Genomic DNA, 20,442 nt, shown 5'->3' on the forward strand with positions numbered 1-20,442 from the left:
CCGATTTGACCGCTGGCCTGGGAGCCTCCATATGCCCTGGGTGTGGCCCTAAAAAGACAAAAAAGAAAAAGAAAGAAAAAAGAAAGAATTGCAGGATGGTGACAGCACAGGCTCTGCTAAGCATGCAGTCAAAGGCCGGTGGCAGAGGCGGGCTGCCAGCCTCCCTTGCCCCCTCAAGTCCTCACCAGCGGGGGAGTGCCTTGAGGTGTCCTGGAGGAACTCAGGACTCTGGAGAACATTCCAGAGGAAAAACCACTGATGATGTGAGAAGAGGTAGGGTTTGAGACCCACACAGAATGGGGCCCCACTCTGCCTCTTCTCCCTGCCCAGCTCTGTGACCTTGAGCAAGATGCTTGACATCTCTGAACCACAGGTCCTTCTGTGTAAGACATGGAGGTGAAATGAGGTATCTGCTGAAAGTATTATGTGTCCACTGGTGTATAGTAGATACTCGGCAAATGCTAGCTCTCCATCATCCCTTTTTTGGGGGAAAGGGTAGAAAAACAAGATAAGGAATTCCTGTTGTGACTCAGCAGGTTCAGGACCAATGTTGTCTCTGTGAGGATGTGGCTTCAATCCCTGGCCTGGATCAGGGGGCTAAGGATCCGGTGTTGCCATGGCTGTGGCTGTGGCCTCAGCTGCAGCTCTGCCATCTGTTGGGGCAGGGGGTGGTGGGGGAAGGAAACTCAGAGTCTCTGGAGTGCTGCTTTGGCGCATACCTTCTCACTGGGTCCTGCTGCACCCGGCCTCACTGCTCCCCAAGCAACTGGCCCCAGACCAGGTGTGAACAGAGAGAGAGAGAGAGGCCAGCTTCTGCTGCTTCCTACAGCAGGCCCTTCTCCCTGCCCTCCCAGCAGTTTCTGCCCCACTCCTGTGCCCCTGCCCATCACCTGGGCTCCTATACCTTGGAGACCCCTAGCCTGGGAACCTCCATATGCTGCAGGTACAGCTCTAAAAAAAAGCAAAGAAAAAAAAAAGTACTATAAACTGGGCAAATTTCACTTGTAATCTTATTACTCAGAAACTACCACTGTTACCCATCTAGTAAGAAAAAATGATCTCATTTTGACTTGATTTGCTTAAAAAAATTATTGTTTGTGGGTTGGTTGAACATTTTTCCTTTGTACTGGCTGCCTGAATTTCTTCTTTGGGGAACTGTCAACTCATGTCCACTTACTATTTTCTCTTTTATTAGTTTTATTTATTTTAATTTTTAAAATGTTTTGATTTATTTATATGATCTAGTGAATTTCTTATTCTGCAAAATTCTTTTTTTCATTGAGTTTTATAATTTTGGACCTGTCCACATTAATTCATTTAGCTATGCATTGTTCCTTAATTTTGTTGGTGCTAAAGACCTATGTGAATTTGAATACATTGTGTCTGATCCCCAAACCACAGACTGGGATTTGATCGCTGCCAATGAATAAGTCTAAGTACAGAGGCGGCATTCTCTGAACTGGAGGCAGGTACCAATGATTCCACACAAAGTGGCATGAGATCATTTGAGCTTCTTTTATTAATTTCAAACGACACTCTACATTAGGCATACCATCTAACATATACACTGCAGACAGTTTTCTCAGCTATTTGCCCGCCAATTTTGTGTCTGGTGTTTTTTGAAGCTTTTCCATCACACCCTATGAAATGGCACTGTTTTCATTCTGTCCCCCCCGCCCCACCCTGGACATCATGCCTTTTCCCACTCTTAGACTGCCTATATATATTTTTTATTATCTCATTTTTACTTATAAATACTTAACGAGTTTACTTTGGAGTAGAATTGAATAAAGAATATAAATGAAATCCTTCCTTCAGTTTGGTTAGCCAATTGCCCAATTTTATTTATCAACTACTCCAGCTATCTATGTTGTTAATACATACAAATAGATAACTAACAAGGACCTACTGCATAGTGCAGGGCGGTCTACTCAATGTTCTGTAATAACCTATATAGGAAAAAAGAATGGATCTGTGTCTCTGTATGGCTGATTCACTGTGCTGTCCACCTGAAAGGAACACAGCATTGTAAATCAACTATACTCCAACAAAATAAAAAAAAAATACTCCAGCTATTTTTACTGCTTTGCTAGGCTGCCTTTTATTGTTACTAAAATTTTTTTTTTTTTTTTTGGTCTTTTTGTCTTTTCTAGGGCTGCATTCGCGGCATATGGAGGTTCCCAGCCTAGGGGTCTAATCAGAGCTGTAGCCACCAGCCTACACCACAGCCACAGCAACTCGGGATCTGAGCCACATCTGCGACCCACACCACAGCCCTCGACAACACCGGATCCTTAACCCACTGAACGAGGCCAGGGATCAAACCTGCAACCTCATGGTTCCTAGTCGGATTTGTTTCTGGGAACTCCCTATTGTTACTAAATTCGCATACACACCCAACTCTGCTTCTGGACTTTATATTTTACTTTAATTATCTATTGGCTTATTCTGGCAATGGTCTTCATTACTTTTAATAGATTTATAAACATTTATAATATATGTTAATTAGTGTAGGAAACATCTCTTTCATTGTCCTTTTTTTCAGAACATTATTATCTATTTACATGTATTTATTCCTTCAGTGGAACTTTAAAATCACTTTGCTAGGCTGCACTTTGATTGGAATTATATTAAATTTATAGCATGTTCTGGGTGAAAATGACATGGAATCTTGCCATACAGAATACTGGCCCACTTTCTTTTTTTGTACAGCCTGCAAACTTAGAAGGATTTTTATATTTTAAATGGTTGAAAAAAATGAGAATATTTTATGGTATGTAAACATTATATGAGATTCCCATTTTAGTGTCCATAAATAAAGGTTTATGGGAACCTAGCCACACCCATTCATTTATATTTTAGTTTTGACAGAGACCCTCTGGCCCACAAGGTCTAAAGTATTTACTATCTGGGAGTTCCCATTGTGGCTCAGCGGTAACAAACCTGACTAGTATCCATGAGGATGTGGGTTTGATCCTTGGCCTCACTCAGTGGGTTAGGGATCCAGTGTTGCTGTGGTTTAGGTCCCAGACACAGCTCAGATCTGGTGCTGCTGTGGCTGTGGCATAGGCCAGCAGCTGTAGCTCCAATTCGACCCCTAGCCTGGGAATCTCCATGTGCTGAGGGTGCAGCCCTAAAAAGATTAAATAAATAAAAAAATAAATAAAATATTTATTATTTGGCCCTTGACAGAAGTTTGCTGATCCCTACTATATGTGGATGTTGTCCCTGAATTTTGCAGTGCACAGCCGGTGCAACTGTATTTTTTTTTTTTTTTTTTTTTTTTTTTTGTCTTTTTGCTATTTCTTTGGGCCGCTTCCGTGGCATATGGAGGTTCCCAGGCTAGGGGTCTAATCAGAGCTGTAGCCGCTGGCCTACACCAGAGCCACAGCAATGCGGGATCCGAGCCGCGTCTGCAACCTACACCACAGCTCACGGCAACGCCGGATCCTTAACCCACTGAGCATGGGCAGGGATTGAACCCGCAACCTCATGGTTCCTGGTCGGATTCGTTAACCACTGAGCCATGACGGGAACTCCGGTGCAACTGTATTCTATGGCCCTGTTCCTCCCCACAACACATTTATAGTCCAGCAGGGGACCTAGACCCCAAAGAAATCATTGTTTCTGTATGATGAAGGCTACAAAAAGGGACAGCATGGGGGCCCTGGGAACATGTAATCAGAAACATAAGCCAGCTCTGACAAGGGGTGTGTGGGAGGAGGTCAGGGACATGTCATCCAAGGAAAGACATGAAGAAAAAGAAGGAGATGGCTGTCAGAAGGAAAGTAGAAAGGACAGCTGGGTGGGAAGAATGTTCTAGGGAGAAGTGACCTGTCTGCTTAGGAAATGCTCATGTTGCCTGGTTCCCTCCATGAGCCCAAAAAGGAGTGTGACTTGCCCAAAGCCAAGACAGGTAGACAGGGCTCAGCCAGCAAAGGGCAGAACCAGAACCTCGTCAGTCCTGCCTCACCCTCTGCCTGTCTCTCCTCACTCCCCAGCCCATGCAGACATGACGAACTGATGGCAGCATGCTTCCCAACTGAGGAGCCTCCTCATCCTTCTCAACCCAGGACTCCAGGCAGCCACTGCCAATCAATCAGAGCCGGCATCAAGATGTGAACCATCTGCCACCTGGGCGGGATGCCTCTCATCACAGCGCGATGCCTGTGGTTCCCAGCACATGTCGTGGGCATGGCTTTTATTCAAGGGAAATAGTCCACGTCTACACACTCCTTATCTTGGATAAACAAAACCTGCTGCAGATGTTTCGTTCAAAGATCTTTCTTCTCGCTCTATTTGAGAAGCACACAATCCACCCCCTCCCCAGCTCTGCAACATCCTCTGAGAATCTGCCAACCTGGAGAGAGGCCTCCCTCTTCTTAAGGATTTCTTTTAATGAGCTCCAGCAAATGAAATCACCAGATTAGCCTCAGGTTTCTGATGTGGCTGTGTATTTCAGCCTCAAAGCAAATCTAAGGGAAAGCGACGTGCAGAAATGCCTTCTAACGAGGGGGCTGGCAGTCTCTGGCCTTGGCTTGTGATACACAGACCTCTGCACTGCGGGAGGAGCGGGGAGACCCAGGAGGTTCATGTCCTGGGTCCTGCCTCCACAGCACTTACACTGTAAGAGGGAAGGCTGGGCTCACATACAATGGAAAGTTCTCTAATGGTGCAGGAGTGGGAGGGAGCACCTGCCAAGAGCTGTGCCGTAATGGCCCACACTCTGGAAGCCAGGATGGGGGGACAGTGGAGAATGGCCCATTACCTGGGTTAAAATCACAATCCACCTGAACCCTGAGCACATTCTGTCACCTCTCTAAGCTCCAAGCTCTGCTGCCAGCTTCATGGAGCATCTCTGAGGATTGGAAATCACACAGGCCAAGTGCTTAGAGAGAGTCTGGCACAAAGCAGGCCCCACAAGGCACTATCCTAACATGGCGAGTGTACTCCAAAACATTCAGCCATGCAAAGCGCTGTGTGGGGTTGCTATAAGGTTAATGAGGAAGAACTTCAGCTGTTCTTTGTGCTCACAAAAAACAGAGCAGTGAAGACGGCGAAGCTTATACTGTCTTACATACCTAGTGGATCATATAGTGAAGTGTGAATGACTATAACACAATCATTTTCTAGTTTTTTCCTACCCTACCATGCACCACAGGGAAAGGTAAGAATTCCAGCTCACTTCCAAAGGAGAACAGGGGCTAGGGTGGAGGAGAAAAGCCAGTCACATCAGATCTGCATCCATTGATATGATCACTGGTTTTTTTAATACAGTAAGAAGATATAGTAAAACATATTTGATGAGTTTCCGATATTGAACCAACCTTGCATTCCTAGGGTAAGTTCTACTTGGTCATGATGTATTATCCTTTTTATATATTTCTAGATTCAATTTGATAATATTTTGCATCTATGGTCATGAGTGATATTGGTCTGTAGTTTCCTTTTCTCACAATGATTTTTTCTGGTTTTGGTATTAGAGTAAGGCTGGTCTCATAGAATGAATTGGGAAGTGTTTCCTCCACATTAGATTTGAATTCAGTTTCTCACAGGATGCATCACAGTGGAGCTTTACTGTGGTGATAACGTCTAACTCTTATGAGCCCTGGGAGCTATGCTGGGCTCTGTGCTAGATGCTTTACATGGACTTTCATTTGCTCCTCCAACACCTAGAAGAGGCGGGTCCCAATCCTAGGTCAGTGTTTCCAATGACGGCTGGATTCCATCTTCTGGAGGCCTTAAGGATTGATCAGGATTGCTATCTTGACCAGGATCAATGGACTGCTAAGTTGGGCAATGGCCAACGTTAGGTCCAACATAGAAAAGGAGAAATAAGACTCACAGAGGCCTGGAGGGCCAACCAGTATAGGAGGGGACTTTCCTCCTGTTTATTCTTAGTTAAAGGCATCTAACCTGATCCAGGCAGTTGTTAAAAGATAAAAATATAAAATCATGTTGTGATTTTTTTTTCAAACAACTTTTGAACACAGTCTATGAGTTTGTGTGAATACTCTTTTTTTTTTTTTTTGGCTCCACCCATGGCATGTGGAAGTTCCTGGCCCAGAGACAGAACCTGAGCAACAGTGGTATCCTGATCTTCAGCAATGCTAGATCTTTAACCCACTGCACCACAGGGGAACTTCTTGTTGTGAATACTCTTAACTAAAGATTCCAGGCTAAAACAATTCCATTAAAGATCAATGCATTATAACAAAATTATGCAGAGATTAAACAAATATAAAAAGATACCTTTATCTCTTAGTGGTTATGATAAATGGTCACTAAAAGTTTGCAATTGTGGCCTAAATGTAAGAAAAGCACAAGCAACACAGAGTTATAACAATGCTTCTGGAAGTGTCTTTCAAGTAAGGGGCCACGACCAATATAGGCAGTCCCCTGCAGTCATCTAAAGCTTCCCCTTTCGTTGTGGTCTGGGAGTTGCTGTAGCAGCAGCAGCACCTACAAACTTGTTGGAAACACAATCCCTGTGCTCTACCCAGATCTACAGATTGAGAAACTCGGGTGGGGCCCAGCACTCATGTTTGAGGATCTGTGACTCTAGCTGAACTGACCAGGGTTTATTCAGGAAGAAATAAGTTCTTCACGTTTTGCAGTCAAATTCCAGGTCACTGAGTTTCAAAGACCCAATTGTAGTTTCTGGAGGAAATCTTATTTGATTTCACAAGACAATGATACCTATTTTCTTTATTTTAGTAAATAAAAAGCACTTATTTAATGTTTAAAAATTCTGTCCAACATGTATACTAAAAAGCAACTCTGGAGTTCCCATTGTGGCTCAGTGGAAATGAATCTGACTAGTAACCATGAGGATGCAGGTCTGACCCTGGCCTCACTAAGTGGGTTGGGGAATCCGGTGTTGCTGTAAGCTGTGGTGTAGGTCAAAGATGTGGCTTGGATCCCCAGTTGCTGTGGCTGTGGTGTAGGCTGGCGGCTGTAGCTATGATTCCACCCCTAGCCCCTAGCCTGGGAACTTCCATATGCTGCAAGTACAGCTCTAAAAAGAAAGAAAAAAAAAAAAAAAAAGCAACTCTGGTCCCTGCTGTGGAACAGGTTTGATCCTATGCTGAGGGCATAGCCCCCCACACTCTCCAAAAAACCAACCTTGTAAGGTCCAGTGACTCCACTTCTAGAAGGTCTTATGAGGCCAAAAGCAACTCCCCTCCTCCTGCCTACACCCTCAACGCCTTGTCCTGCCACCATGTCCCCATGTTCTGATGCCTCATCCACATCCATGGTGTCAGCTTGGTCCTTCTCCCAGTGACTTTCAGCCTCTCCAGCTGAAGCTCTTAGCATCAGACCCAGGTCTGACCCATTCTACTGCCTCTCCCATCTCCTCCCAGGCATCCCGCAGGCCCCTAAACTCGCCTCAGCACGCTGGCGGGCAAAGAAGGAGAGCAGGCACAGGGAAGGTGACCCTGGGTCCCGAACACCCCTGCAGAGGGCCTAGATGAGGGCTGGCTGGAATCAGTAACAGGACTGAATGATGAACTTTTTTTTTTTTTTTTTTTTTTTTTTTTTTTTTTTTTAATGCAGTAGAATGAACAAGTTGGGCACAGAGTGATTGACTTTAATTCCTAGAGGTGAATCGTTTGTAAACGGCACTCGGTTGACAGGTTCCCACATTTGTTGCTTTTATCTAGTTTACTCAATTTCATTGCCTACCCAAAAGCGCATTAAACCATTTCCTAAGAATATCGTTTTAAAAAGAGGTTGACAGCAGAAGGGCAGCCATCAGCCCAGCCTTCTGAGGTTTGCAAACTCCATACTAAGGCCCAGAGTCACCATGTGGGAAAAGTAACTGCTTTCATAAAGTACGTGGGTAGCCTAGTATGTGGGTACAGAGCAGAGCTTTAAGGAGCCTAAGAGTTCTAAACATTTGGACCTGGCCTCTAGATGGTTAAGACCGTATCAAGGTAGAAGAATGGAGCACTTTGGTTTTTTGTAGCTTGATTTCTTTCTTTCATTTTAGGGCTTCACCCATGGCATGTGGAGGTTCCCAGGCTAGGGATCTAATCAGAGGGCCTACACCACAGCCACAGCAATGCCAGATCCAAGCCGCATCTGTGACCTATACCACAGCTCACAGCAATGCCAGATCCTTAACCCACGGAGCAAGGCCAGGGATCGAACCCTCAACCTCTTGGTTCCTAGTCAGATTCCTTAACCACTGAGCCATGACGGGAACTCCTGATTTCTAACCCTTAAACATTTAAACCGCAGTTGCTCAACCTTGTGACTATTGCTATTTTTGGTGGAATAATTCTTTGCTGTGGAGGACTGCTTTGTGCACTGCAGGAAGTTTAGCAGCATCCCTGACTACTAACTACCTTCCACCCCAAGTTTTGACCATCAAAATTGTCTCCCAACATTGCCCTAGTTGAGCCACTAGGTTATTTTTTACTTTTTGGCCATTGTGTGCAGCGGCTTGATGTGGGATCTTAGTTCCCAGACCAGGAATTGAACCGGGGTCGCATAGGTGCAAGTGCCAAATTCTAACCATTGGACCACCAGGGAACCCCTTTGGAACCACTAGTTCTGACATATACCATGTGGGTCTCTATTTGTATTCCTCTTGTAATTGTCAGGGCCCTGGCTTCTAGCCATGGGACCTTGGGCAACTTCCTTCCTCTCTGGGCCTCGGTTTCCTCATCTGTGCTTGGTGGGAACGAGATGAGGGCTCGTGTCCAAGTTTGGCTCAGGGCTGGCTCGTCTCCCTCTCCCACCTTGGCCAACAGCCCCGAGGTTCTACCTGTTCAGGAAGATGCTGCTGACATCGTCGTGCGTGATGGGCGGCTTCTTGGAGCTGGCAGCCATGCGCAGCGGGCGCAGGAAGTTGTTGACCAGGATGTGCAGCTGCTGCACGTACTCGGCCTCGGCCTCCAGCATGCTGAACACCACCTGGTTCCTTTTCCGCATGCTGTCGGCGTGCGGCGACCGGATGTAGTCCTGGATGATGGTCTTCCACTTGCGCCGGCACAGCCAGCCCCGCAGGAAGCTCTGCACCTGGGCGCCAAGAACAGCGGGGGAGTCCCTGTTAGTCTGGGCCTCTCCTGTCCTTCCAGGCTGTGAGTGCAGGGATCGAGGCTTTGCCATCCCTCATGCTGGGCGTGTAGGGAAAAGAGCTTAAGGATCAGGCCCGGCGTTGCTGCCTGCAAGATGCAGGGTGAGTCCTTTGGTCCCTCAGCCAGTTTTCCATCTGTGCTGGGGGGTTAGTGAAATGATGGCTGGACTCAGAGTGTGGTCCACGGACCGGCAGCATCAGCATCTCCCGAGTGCTTGCTGGAAATGCAAATCCCCAGGCCCCTCCCCAGACCTTGGCATTTAAACGCCGTCCCCCAGGTTGCTCTGGAAGCACCCTCTGAAGAAGGAAAAGTGTGGCCTGAGTTTGCAATACAGGAGGTGGCTTGAGGATAGAGGGTTGCCAGGCTCAAAATGCTTCTTGTCTAATGACTGGCCCGAAAGCCCAGAAGTTTCAATTAAAGCTCATCTGGATAGAGGGCGATTATCAAATTGAACAGAACATGGAAAATTAGTTAATCTCATGCTTGGGCCTCATCAGCGCCTGCCTGGAGCCTCTCCTCTGCCTCCGTGGGGAAATGAATGCAGATACTTGACTCGCTATCTTGGAGTCAGGCTGCTTGGCATGGCCTCGCTTTGGCAAGAACTTGGGAAGAGCTTTGATTCACAGACACAGAGAACTGTGTTAAGACATGCACGCTTCCAACTGAGATGCCACCCAGCTCCTTGCCATCCCGGCCCCTGAGCTGTGTGTAAGCTCAGGGAGGGGCACAGGGCACCAGGAACAAGGGTGCTGGCTGGTGCTGGGGTGGGCACACCCTGGGGCCAACTGCCAAGGTGCTCATCAAAATATTTTCAGCTGTAAAGGGCACTGGCCATGAACAGCAGGTGCAGACCTGCAGCCGGGGGAGAGCTCGCCTCAGCCCCCAGAACTCTCTTTGAAGACAGGAAGCTTTTCTGGATGAAGGAGGGACTTGCTCTGAGGCCCCAGGAGGGTGAAAATAGAAGAAGGGAAATGGATTTCAGCTGGGGCTTCACAAAATGTCCCGTAAGCCCAGTAAGAAGGAGGGCCAGCTCATCCCTGCCTGGGTGGGACTGGGTCAGGACCTGTGTGGCACTGCTGGCAAATCCTAATGCCAGTGGGGGCCTGGCAGGTCCTATAGGTCATGAAGCCGGCTGGATGGGCCCTAAGGGGGCAGCACCTTGCCTGGGGCCAACAGTCACTATATGTGGGAGGTTGGCCTGGGGCTGCGAGATGTTCTGCTTTTCCAGGAGATGGTGTTCTCAGTGACAGAGGATGTGCATCCTGGAGCTTGGTGGCCAGGGACTGACTATCACTCTGCAAATACTCAGCTGTGTGACCTCGGCAAGTCACTTGGCCTTTCTGTGCCTCAGCTCCCCCGGAAGTGAAATGCAGATAATAATAAAACCTCACAGGGCATTTCGCTAGGGATGGATTCATCTGCATAAAGCTCCTAGAATAGTGTCTGGCACATAGAAAGTGTGTAATGAATGTTAGCTATTTCTATTTTTGAGAAACCAGAAATACAGATTTTTTATGTGAAATGTTTAGCTTTTAAAGCAGTGGCAACAAATTAAAACGGGAAGAAAAAAAAAAAAAACCACTGAGTGGGCTAAAAGCCCCAAACATGCTGGTAGGCTGAACTTGGCCTGTGGGATGCCAGTTTGCAGCTTCTGGTTTGGATGGCAGTAGGGTCCTTTTATACTCTCAGCAAGTAGGATGTTTCCGGTTTCGCTTGTTTTTCTTAGGGTCAGTCAGGTTCCTCTGCTTCAAGTCTGGCAAAAGCTGCAAACAAAGACCCTACTCTCCCCTTCCACATCCCCTCCCACAGTGCTGGGCAGGATCCTGGTCACTGGGCAGCTTTCTGGTACCTTCTAAGATGTCCATCCCTTTTGGACTCTAATAGAGTAAAACCAGGAGGGCAACTATGAGGTCTGGCAGTGGCCAGTTCCCATGCTGTGATCTGCTGGGGACTGAAGGGGGCAGTCATGAGATGAAATGTTGGTACCACAGTGGCTTGGGGGAGGTGGGCATTCGAGGTTGTGACAGTGGAGAAATGGCCTGGGGACTCCCCGAGACTGCCCGGGGTTGTGAGGACAGCTGTGAGCTGCAGGTGCACAGCCTGGGTTCGAGCCTTGACTCTATCCACTCCTTCCTCTCTTGGAGCCTTAGTTTACCCCTCTGTCAAATGGGGATGAACCACCCCACCGCACAGAGACAACCAGGAGAGACAGCTGGATGGGATACCGGTCAAGGGTAAGGGACTGTTGGTTCTGCCTTTGGAGCAGAGGTGGGAATGGCATGCTCGGGGGTGGTGGGATAGCCGGTGGACACTGCAGACCCTGGGGGATGCCAGGAGGTGCTCTAAAGAGGACTGGGGCAGCTTTGCCAGCCCCAAGGGACGTACAGACCTTCTTAATTTTCTTGATGTCACTGTCTTCATCATTGGGGGTGACAGGCTGGGTGGACTGGATGCGCTCATTGTCCTTGAGCAGGGACGCGATCTGCAACAGAAAACAGTCAGCTGCTGAGAGGGGCCCGGCTGGATGGGGAGGCCCCTCTCGCTTTGGCCGCCGGCAGGCTCAGGGTGGTGACCAAGCGCCCTGCTACGCCCTCCCTGAAGGCCAGAGGTACTGCAGTTTGGGGCCCTTGCTGTGTGTGGGGTCATGAGCCAGATGTCTGGACCGGGAGCCTGTACTCCTGGGTCCAGGGCAGCTGGGCTTTGACTCTGAGGACCCCGGGGGAGGCCCTCTCTGGGCTCCAGGCTACTCTTGTAATCTGGGAGATATGGGCCACATCTGTGAGTCTCTTGCTACTCCCTAATCCATCGGTTTCTTTGTTTTCCAATTTTTATTGTGGTAAAATCCACATAACAGAAAATTTATGATTTTAACTAGCTTTTTTTCACAGTCACACCTGTGGCGTAGGGAGGTTCCCAGGCTCGGGGTTGAACTAGAGATGCAGCTGCTGGTCTACACCATAGCTACAGCCACAGCAACGCCAGATGCAAGGTGCATCTGTGACCCACGCCACAGCTTGCAGAATCGCAGGATCCTTAACCTCCTGAGGGAGGCCAGGGATCAAACCCGCATCCTCAGAGAGACAACGCTGGGTGCTTACCCTGCTGAGCCTCCCGTTTTAACCAGTTTTAAGTGTACAGTTTAGTGGCAACAAGTACACTCACAGTGCTATGCAACCATCACCATCTTCCATCTCTAGAACTTTCTCATCTTCCCAAACAGAAACTCCGTATCCATTAAATAAGAACGCCCCATGTCCCCCTCCTCTCAGCCCCCGACACCCGTCATTCTCCTTTCTGTCTCTATGAATCTAACTCCTCTAAAGCACCTCATCTAAGTGGAATCAGACAGTATCTGTCTTTCTGCAGCTGGCCTTCTTCACCAGCACAATGTCCTCAAGCTTCATCCCTGTCATAGCAGATGTCAGGTGTCAGAATTTCCTTCTTCTTCTTCTTTTTTTTTTTTTTTTTGTCTTTTCAGGGCGGCACCCATGGCATATGGAGGTTCCCAGGCTGGGGGTTGAATCAGGAGCTGTAGCTGCCAGCCTAAGCCACAACCACAGCCACGCCAGATCTGAGCCACGTCTGCGACGTACACCACAGCTCACGGCAATGCTAGATCCTTCACCCACTCAGTGAGGCCAGGGATTGAATCTGCATCCTCATGGATCCTAGTCAGATTCGTTTCTGCTGCGCCACAATAGGAACTCCCAGAATTTCCTTCCTTTTGAAGTCTGAGTAGTATCCATTGTGTGTACAGACCCTTGTTTGCTATCCATTCGTCTGTTGATGGACACTTGCGTAGTCCCTTTATTTTTTTTCCAACAAATCTGGGACCTTACCCCAGTAGGACTTTGGATGAAAGCACTGCTGGCCTGGCTGTCTCCCTCCCCCACCCCGGGGCATCCCTAAAACACATCCCTGACTTGAAGCCCTCTTTGGAGCCCAACCTGGAAACTGCTGGCCTAGGAAAATGCATCAGCCCTTGAAACGAAGGTTAGAGCTGATCTAACCTTCCATTTGCCAGATTTGGGACTCAGAGGTTGGTTCTGCTGCAAGAACTAAACCAACGGGGTGGCAGCCAGGAGAAGGCTCAGGACCAGTGGCACATCCTCCTGGGCGGGGACTGCTTCCCCCTGAGGGAGCCTCTGCTGGGTGCCCTCCAGCAGGGCTCCACTGTGCTGTAGGCTTTCCCGCCAAAATGCTGGCTGGCCTCTTTACTCTCCTATCTTGGCTCTGAGCTCTGTGGGCAAAGGATCTAGATGTTCCATTGATTCCCACGCTCCCAGTGCCTAGCGCAGGGCTGGGCACGCAACGTATATTTCTTGGCTACATATAAGTACATCAAAAAAAGAATCAGAGCAACAGCAGCAACAAAACTCTCAACCACAGGAAAACACTGCAGTCACCAAGCCCCACACGTCTAAAGATAGCAGCTCAGGGGACTCCACAAACACTGCCACAAAGCCCCGGCTCCTCTTTAGAGCACGTGGCTTTGTCCCCTCAAGGCCACTTGCTGAACCGCAGAATGAATGGGCTCTCACAATGGAGCGAATTGAGCACTTTGAAAGCAAAATGGAACAGTTACCGGCTCTCCACTCCCTGGTTGCTAAAATTACCCTGGCCTATGCTTGAAGAGCAGCTGAAAATATCTTACTGAGAAATATTCGGCGCCGACTTGGGCTTTTCTTTTTTCTCTCCTCCACTGTCCCCCCCAACACACTTTTCTTTCCATTCTCTGAGAACATCTGCACATTGAAATAAAAGCTGAGTCTTTGATCTGTACTCTAAAGGGCTAAGGGACACACACACGCATAGACGCACACGCACACATGCACACACACGCACAGGCGGGCTCCTGCAGAGCTCAGAGATGCAGGAATGCCCAGTCAATGTCCATCTTTGGCCTGTTATTATCACCTCCTTGCCAGCCTGCTTTCTTTGCCAGTTTGGGGTTTTGCACATGGAACCTCTTATTTTCTTTAGGATGGCAATGTGTGTGTGTAGTCTGTATTTAAAACTGATGGCGTGAAGTTCCAGTTGTGGCTTTGTGGTAACGAACCTGGCTAGTATCCTTGAGGATGAGGGTTTGATCCCTGGCCTCGATCAGTGGGTTAAGGATCTGGCATTGCTGTGAGCTTTGGTGTAGGTCCCAGATGAGGCTCAGATCTGGTGTTGCTGTGGCTGTGTTGTCAGCCCGCAGCAACAGCTCCGATTAGACCCCTAGCCTGGGAATGTCCCTATGCTGTGGGTTCGGCCCTAAAAAGAAAAAGGGAAAAAACAAAACCTGATGGTGCTTGAGAGAGAGGCATTCCAGGACATCTACTCAGCAGGGACCAGTACAAAAAATAGATGCAATTAGGTCAGGCGCTATGCTGCACACACAGACAACACCGGCAGTCTTGGAGTCTTTGTTTAAGGATCAGGCTGAGAGGCAAAGCTCTGGAGGGCTGTGAGCCTGGGGACCCTGCAGGAGTCTGGGCTATGGCCCATCCCTGCCAGGAGCTAGTGTCCAGTGAGTCATGGATGCAGCCTTTCTTTTACCCTGGCCGATCTCTTTTGGAGATAGATTTACTTTGGACCCTGGTTTGCTTGGTTGATGTCCAGGGCCTATTTGGTTGACTCTTGTCAACGAAGGCCATGGATGGTGGGGACTTTGGCTCGTGCCTGAACTCCCAGGCTAGAGTCCAGCTCTGGCTGTCTGACCTGGCCCAATGCCAGGTGTCTCCACCAGCTTCCGCCCACTCACCACCCATGGTCTGGCCTCCTTGACCCATCTGAAGACCCCGCCTGCCACACCCTTTGAGACACTGTGCATCAGCTTCTGCCCCATCCCTCTCCTTTCGCTGGAGACAGTTTTTTTAATCCAGGATGCATTTAGTCAGTGCAGTAATTGGAGTTAATTTTTTTTCTTTTTGTCAGCCTCCAAGGTTTTACTAAAGATCTCTGTAGCTCTTCTTTCAAACAACTATCACACAACTGAGTTCTTTCTTCTTTCTTCCCAATTCCTTCTGGCCTCTTCCAGGCCCAGCAGGTGCCCATCTCTGTCTCCCTTTGTGCCAATACTACCAGCATGTCTCAATGGGGTCTCCGGACACTGGTGAGACACAGGTGGAGGGAAATCAGATCCCTTGGCCGGGAGGAGCTTCTAGCCTAGGAAGGGAGTCGGACACCCATGTAGGTAACTTAAAATCTGACAAGACAAGGCCAGAAGAGAAGTGTGCACCTACTACAACAGGAGGGTCTCACCATGAAAGTGGGCAAGGGCTGCCCAGAAGAGGTTTTGTAGGATGAATAGGAGCCCAACAGGTGGGCTATGGGATAGAGGGAATTCAAGCAGGTGGATGGGGTGAACAAAGCACAGGTATGACAGGGTATTATGTGCTAGGGCGGCAGGGGTGGGGATGGCAGGAGGAGAGAGGGTGAGTCCTGGGGCGGGGAGCCGGGGCAGGGCTGCACGGGGAAGAAGTCACGCTGCCCTTCCTACTTCTTCCAGAGCAGTCCCCTCACTGTCCTATTTTATGCAGTGGGTATTGTGTCAATTTGTCTGCAAAACTGATTCCATGCCTAAATTTTTATTTTAAGCCCTGAACTAAAGATCTCTTCTGTTTCTTCCAGAATCAGCCTTCCAGGATTCTGAGTGCTTCCATGCCAATAAAATATTACGACTATCTCTAAACTCCTCACCTGCCCTTAGGGCCTGTCTTTGCTCTCCGAATTTACTTTCAGTCATAAAGGGGACAAAAGTAGCTCTTGATACAATGAAATAGTGCCGAACTGAGCATTCTAGAAGTGGGCAGGGGGCTTCTTATAGGCAGACATCCCCTTTGTTTTAGATGGTCCTTAGAGCTTTTTAGTTATGAGAGACAAAGGCAGATAGGGTTGTTTTGCTGGGAGAGAAGAGACTAAGGCATAAGTGGATAGTGATGCTTAGTAAAGTTTGCTGCAGACTTTTTTTGCCCCTTTCTTGGCCGACCCAAGGTGTATGGAGCTCTCGGGCCAAGGATCAGATCTAAGCCTCAGTTTCGATCTAAGCCACAGCTGCAGCAATGCTGGATCCCTAATCCACTCTGCCGGGCCAGCGACTGAACCTGTGTCCCAGCAATCCCAAGACACCGCCGATCCTGTTGTGCCACAGCAGGAACTCTTGCAGACTTGTGTTTGAACATGATCTCCTGTAACCTCCAGGAAGAGATGGCTATAGGTGGGGGCTACAGGGTTTGTATTAGAAGCAGGATGTGTGGCTCGTGCAGACTCAGAAGGGATCAGGGCTTGGTTTAAGGCTCCGTTGCTGCTGCTTTGAGATCTTTAAGGACACTGCATGTTCATTTTGCATCAGGCCCTGCTAATTAGATAGCTGGTCCTGAAAACAGATGTGGATGATGGTATATTCCTAAATACTTAATGACCAGCTCTCCGAAAGAAAAATTTTGACTGCTAGCACTTGCCAATTTCCATGGTGTAAACATTCCTACCTCCGCCCATTTTAAGCTACCAAAGGTTGAATAATCAGCTTGCAAAATTCTTGCCAACTTAAGGCCTGGCTCCTGCATGGGATTATGAGCCCACTCCAGCACATCATGGATGCAGGGTGAAGGTCTTGGTAGATAAAGAGATCATGAATGTTGGAGTTTCCATCGTGGCTCAGTGGTAACAAACCTGACTAGGATCCATGAGGAACAGGTTCGATCCCTGGCCTCGCCCAGTGGGTTAAGGATCTGGCATTGCCATGAGCTGTGATGTAGAGCTCCTAGGCCAGGGCTCAGATCCCACATTGCTGTAGCTGTGGTGAAGGCCAGCGGCTATAGCTCCAATTCAACCTCTAGCCTGGGAACCTCCATTCACTGCAAGTGCGGCCCTCAAAAGATCAAAAAAAAAAAAAAAAAAAAAAAGGAATCCTGCTGCATAGCACAGTGAACTATATCTAGTCACTTGTGATAGAATATGATGGAGGATAATGTGAGGAAAAGAATATGTCTATATATGTATGACTGGGTCATTTTTGCTATACAGTAGAAATTGACAGAACACTGTAAATGAACTATAACAGAAAAAGAAAAAATCATTTAAAAAAGAAAAAAGGAGAGAGACCACGAATGACACCACCGCCACCAAAATGGCAAGTGGGAGTGTGAGGAGAGAAGGTCAGCGGGAAACCCTTGTAGCAGGAAAGGCTGAGTGACCTGAGGGCAGAGGCGTTTCTATTCATTTTTAAGCTCTTCTCTGTTTTAGTCGTGGAACCCTCTCTCTATTATACACAACCTTTTTGGAAAACTCTGTTACATACGATAGCCTCTGTCATGGGACTTGAGAACCGAAGGAAGAGCCACAGTTGGTAGTCACGAGGATTTCTGTGGATACTCTGGTTCTCCTTCTCCTACATGGCATGATGGTATTTCCCCGTGCTTGAAGACAGGCATGGTCACGTGACTTGCTTTGCCCAATGAAAGATGAGTAGAGGCGCCATGTCATTTGTCTCCTTCCTTTCCTCTGCAACTGGTGAATCTCCTGAGAGTGGGGGCCCCGTCAATCTGTGTCCCTGACTCTTGAGTGGGAAAGCAATCTGTGGTTTCCAGCCACTAAGATTTTGGGGTTGTTTGTTATTGCAGCATCATGTAGCACATCCTGACAGATATATGTAGTGACTGCCAAGGAGCAAAGAGCAGTAATGACTAAGTAAAGACAGCTGCTATAGGAGTTCCCATCGTGGCTCAAAGGTAATGAACCCGACCAGGATCCATGAGGATGTGGGTTTGATCCCTGGCCTCGCTCAGTGGGTTAAGGATCCGGCATTGCCGTGAGCTGTGGTGTAGATTGCAAACACAGCTTGGATCCCATGTTGCTGTAGCTGTGGTGTAGGCTGGCAGCTATAGCTCTGATTCAATCCCTAACCTGGGAACTTCCATGTGCTGCAGGTGTGGCCCTAAAAAGCAAAGCAAAACAAAACAAAACAAAAAACAAAAAACCTGCTGTGGGTAGTGAGGCAGTAAATCCGGAGAGTAGAATGTAAAAGCAAGAGGTGGCCAGGAAAAGGTAAGACCCCTGGGAATCCTCAGGAACAATGGAGATGAGGGCTTGAGGATTTTATTTGGTGATTGGAGGAAAGGTGGACCATGAAAGCCTTGGGCTGCAGTTATTCCCTGACACACACCCTTTGTAAGGCCTGTCTCTCAGCAGGGAAGGAGTAAGCTGTGGGGCACCCCCAGGCCAAGGATCTGGAGCCTGGAGATCCAAGCTTGAGCCTGGATCAGTGCTAGAAGTGACCTTGGAGCGACCTTGGATAAGTCCCTTCTTCTTCTAGGGACTGCAGATCCCTCCCAGCTCAGACATTCTGAGCCCTTCTGTCTTTGTCACTGGGATCACTCATCACTTACTTGGCTTTTCAGTGCCTCCTGCCTACCTGGCAGCCTGCTTTCTGGGAAACAGGCTCTGTTTCCACCTTCCTGGAGTCCATCCACAGCAAACAGGTGCCCTCTGCCCCGCAGGGTGTGAATGTGTGTGTGTTGGGGGGTGGTGCGTGTAGAGCCAGAAAGCTTTACCAATTTGGCCTTTCTTTCAAAGTCTTTTAAAAAAATCTTTTGCCCTGGAGGGCAATGCACTCAGTTGGAAGCATTGCTCCAAATTTGCACCAAATGGGTCGCTCCTGCCACTCACACACACACACACACACACACACACACACACGTGGGAGCACAAACATGTGCAGAGCAGTCAATCACAAGTGATCTGCTTTCTGCTCCCTAGCACCAAAGGGAGTTCCACCTTTTGCACCCACCCTTTCTACAGCCTGCAAACCCTTGAAACTCTTTAAGGCTGTATGCACCATGAGTCCACACCTGTGGCTAAAAAATAACTTACTTCCTGTTGGGGTTCACACTGCAAGCTCTATTACAGCGCCAGCCACACTCTACCACAATCAGACGCCACGGACAGAAGTGTCCGTATCCCTAGCGTCTACCACAGAGCCAGTGTCTGTTCATTCGTCAAGCCCTTATCGCTTACCTACCATATGCCAGGCAAAGGGAGTGACAAAGGGCTCACCCTGCTCTCAGGGAGTTCCCACCAAGCCGGTGGGGGACAGTCGTGCTCTGCTGTTCCACACTCAGTGTGGGCAGGTGGTGGGAGCCAGGGGCAGGCAGCACCATTCAGGGTGGGCCCAGGAGTCCCCAGGAAGAGGCATTTGAGCCTTGGTTTCACTAGGCCAGGATGGAAGGGTGGGGTGACAGAGCATTCCAAACAGGAGACCAGCATGTGCAAAGGCCAAGGGGTGCACAGCTCACTGCTCTGGAGCGCTAGCTGGAGCCCCAAGTGACTGGAGGGGAGGAAGCTGGCGAAGAGGATGAGGCGGTGGTCAGATGATGAAGGTGTTTAGTGCACGAGTATGTGATTGAATGAGCAACTCCTGGACACCTCTGATCATGAAGCTAGTAACCTAGTCCTGGGGCCAGAGCGCTTCCCTGGCCCCTGACAGGGGCTCTGCCTGCATTCAGGGATAGATCCCAGAATGAACCAGGTGCTTCAGAGATGGGACGAGCCCCCAGCCCAGGAGCATGTGGGGAGAGCAGAGTGGGGCAACTGTCAAGCCCACAGGCAGACCTGCATTCCATCCCAGCTCTGACAACCTCCCAGGTGAGCAAGCTTGGGCAAGTGACCTGAGCTCTCTGAGCCTGGTCCCTCGTTCGAACCTATCAGGGTGGTTGTGGGAAGCAGGTGCAAGATGCCTGGTGCGGGGCTAGGGGAAGTGTGCTGAATCTGCAACGAAGTTCTGAGCTGACATGACCATGACTTCAGAACTCGCAGCGGTGTGACAAGGTGGAAGGGCTGACTGGATCTTCGAGCATTCCAGGCAGAGCTGGCTTCGCGGGTGTGTGATGAGGTCCTATGTTCAGAGGGTCAGGTGCTTGAGGCTTCAAGCCCAGCAGTTACCATTTTGAAATTCTCCAGAATCTTCTCTCTGAATTTGTGTTTGGTAAGTGACATCTGATGGGACCACGGGGTGCACCCCAGCGGCTTAGAGACTGGGTTCCTGTGTGTTCCTGTCTCCCTGCCTCCCTGGGATGGGTTCCCAGCTGCCTACTCCCCATACCTTGGGACCCTGGGTCCCAGACCTCTGCGATTCTCTGTCTGGGAGGCAATGGGTCAAGTCAGCCCCACAGACTCGCCTCTCCCCCTTCCCCTCTGCCCTCTGCAGGGCCTTGTGAAGGGACAGAGAGGGTGGCTCTCACATGCACCCCTAGTGTCTCAGGGCAGGGCAAGGAGTCGGAGGTCCCGCCCCGGGCTGGCAGTGCATTAGGTGGGTGACTCGGCAGGCCCCTTGCCCACCTGAGTCTAGGTATGGAGTGTATCATGGAGCAGAGTC

The 20,442-nt window shown here is 49.0% G+C and overlaps 1 protein-coding gene across 4 annotated transcripts in view; it reads right to left on the bottom strand.

Annotated features, from left to right (window-relative positions):
* Window positions 1-20,442, bottom strand: part of RASGRF1 (Ras protein specific guanine nucleotide releasing factor 1) — a 125,546-nt gene that overhangs the window by 66,585 nt on the left and 38,519 nt on the right. For all 4 annotated transcript variants that reach the window (XR_014810299.1, XM_003128446.7, XM_084968391.1 and 1 more), the window contains exons 4-5: window positions 11,476-11,568; window positions 8,774-9,027 (exon numbers count right to left, since the gene is read on the bottom strand). Coding sequence is in view for 3 of the 4 variants with exons in the window: in XM_003128446.7 (XP_003128494.4) it covers window positions 8,774-9,027; window positions 11,476-11,568 (347 nt within the window). In the remaining variant the exon portion in view is untranslated. The remainder of the gene's footprint in view (window positions 1-8,773; window positions 9,028-11,475; window positions 11,569-20,442) is intronic.

This window comes from Sus scrofa, chromosome 7 (assembly GCF_054392235.1).
Source record: "Sus scrofa isolate SSC_HxYL_T2T_F1_AM1 chromosome 7, Sscrofa_HxYL_maternal_Yorkshire_Landrace_v2.0, whole genome shotgun sequence".
Lineage (NCBI taxonomy): Eukaryota > Metazoa > Chordata > Mammalia > Artiodactyla > Suidae > Sus > Sus scrofa.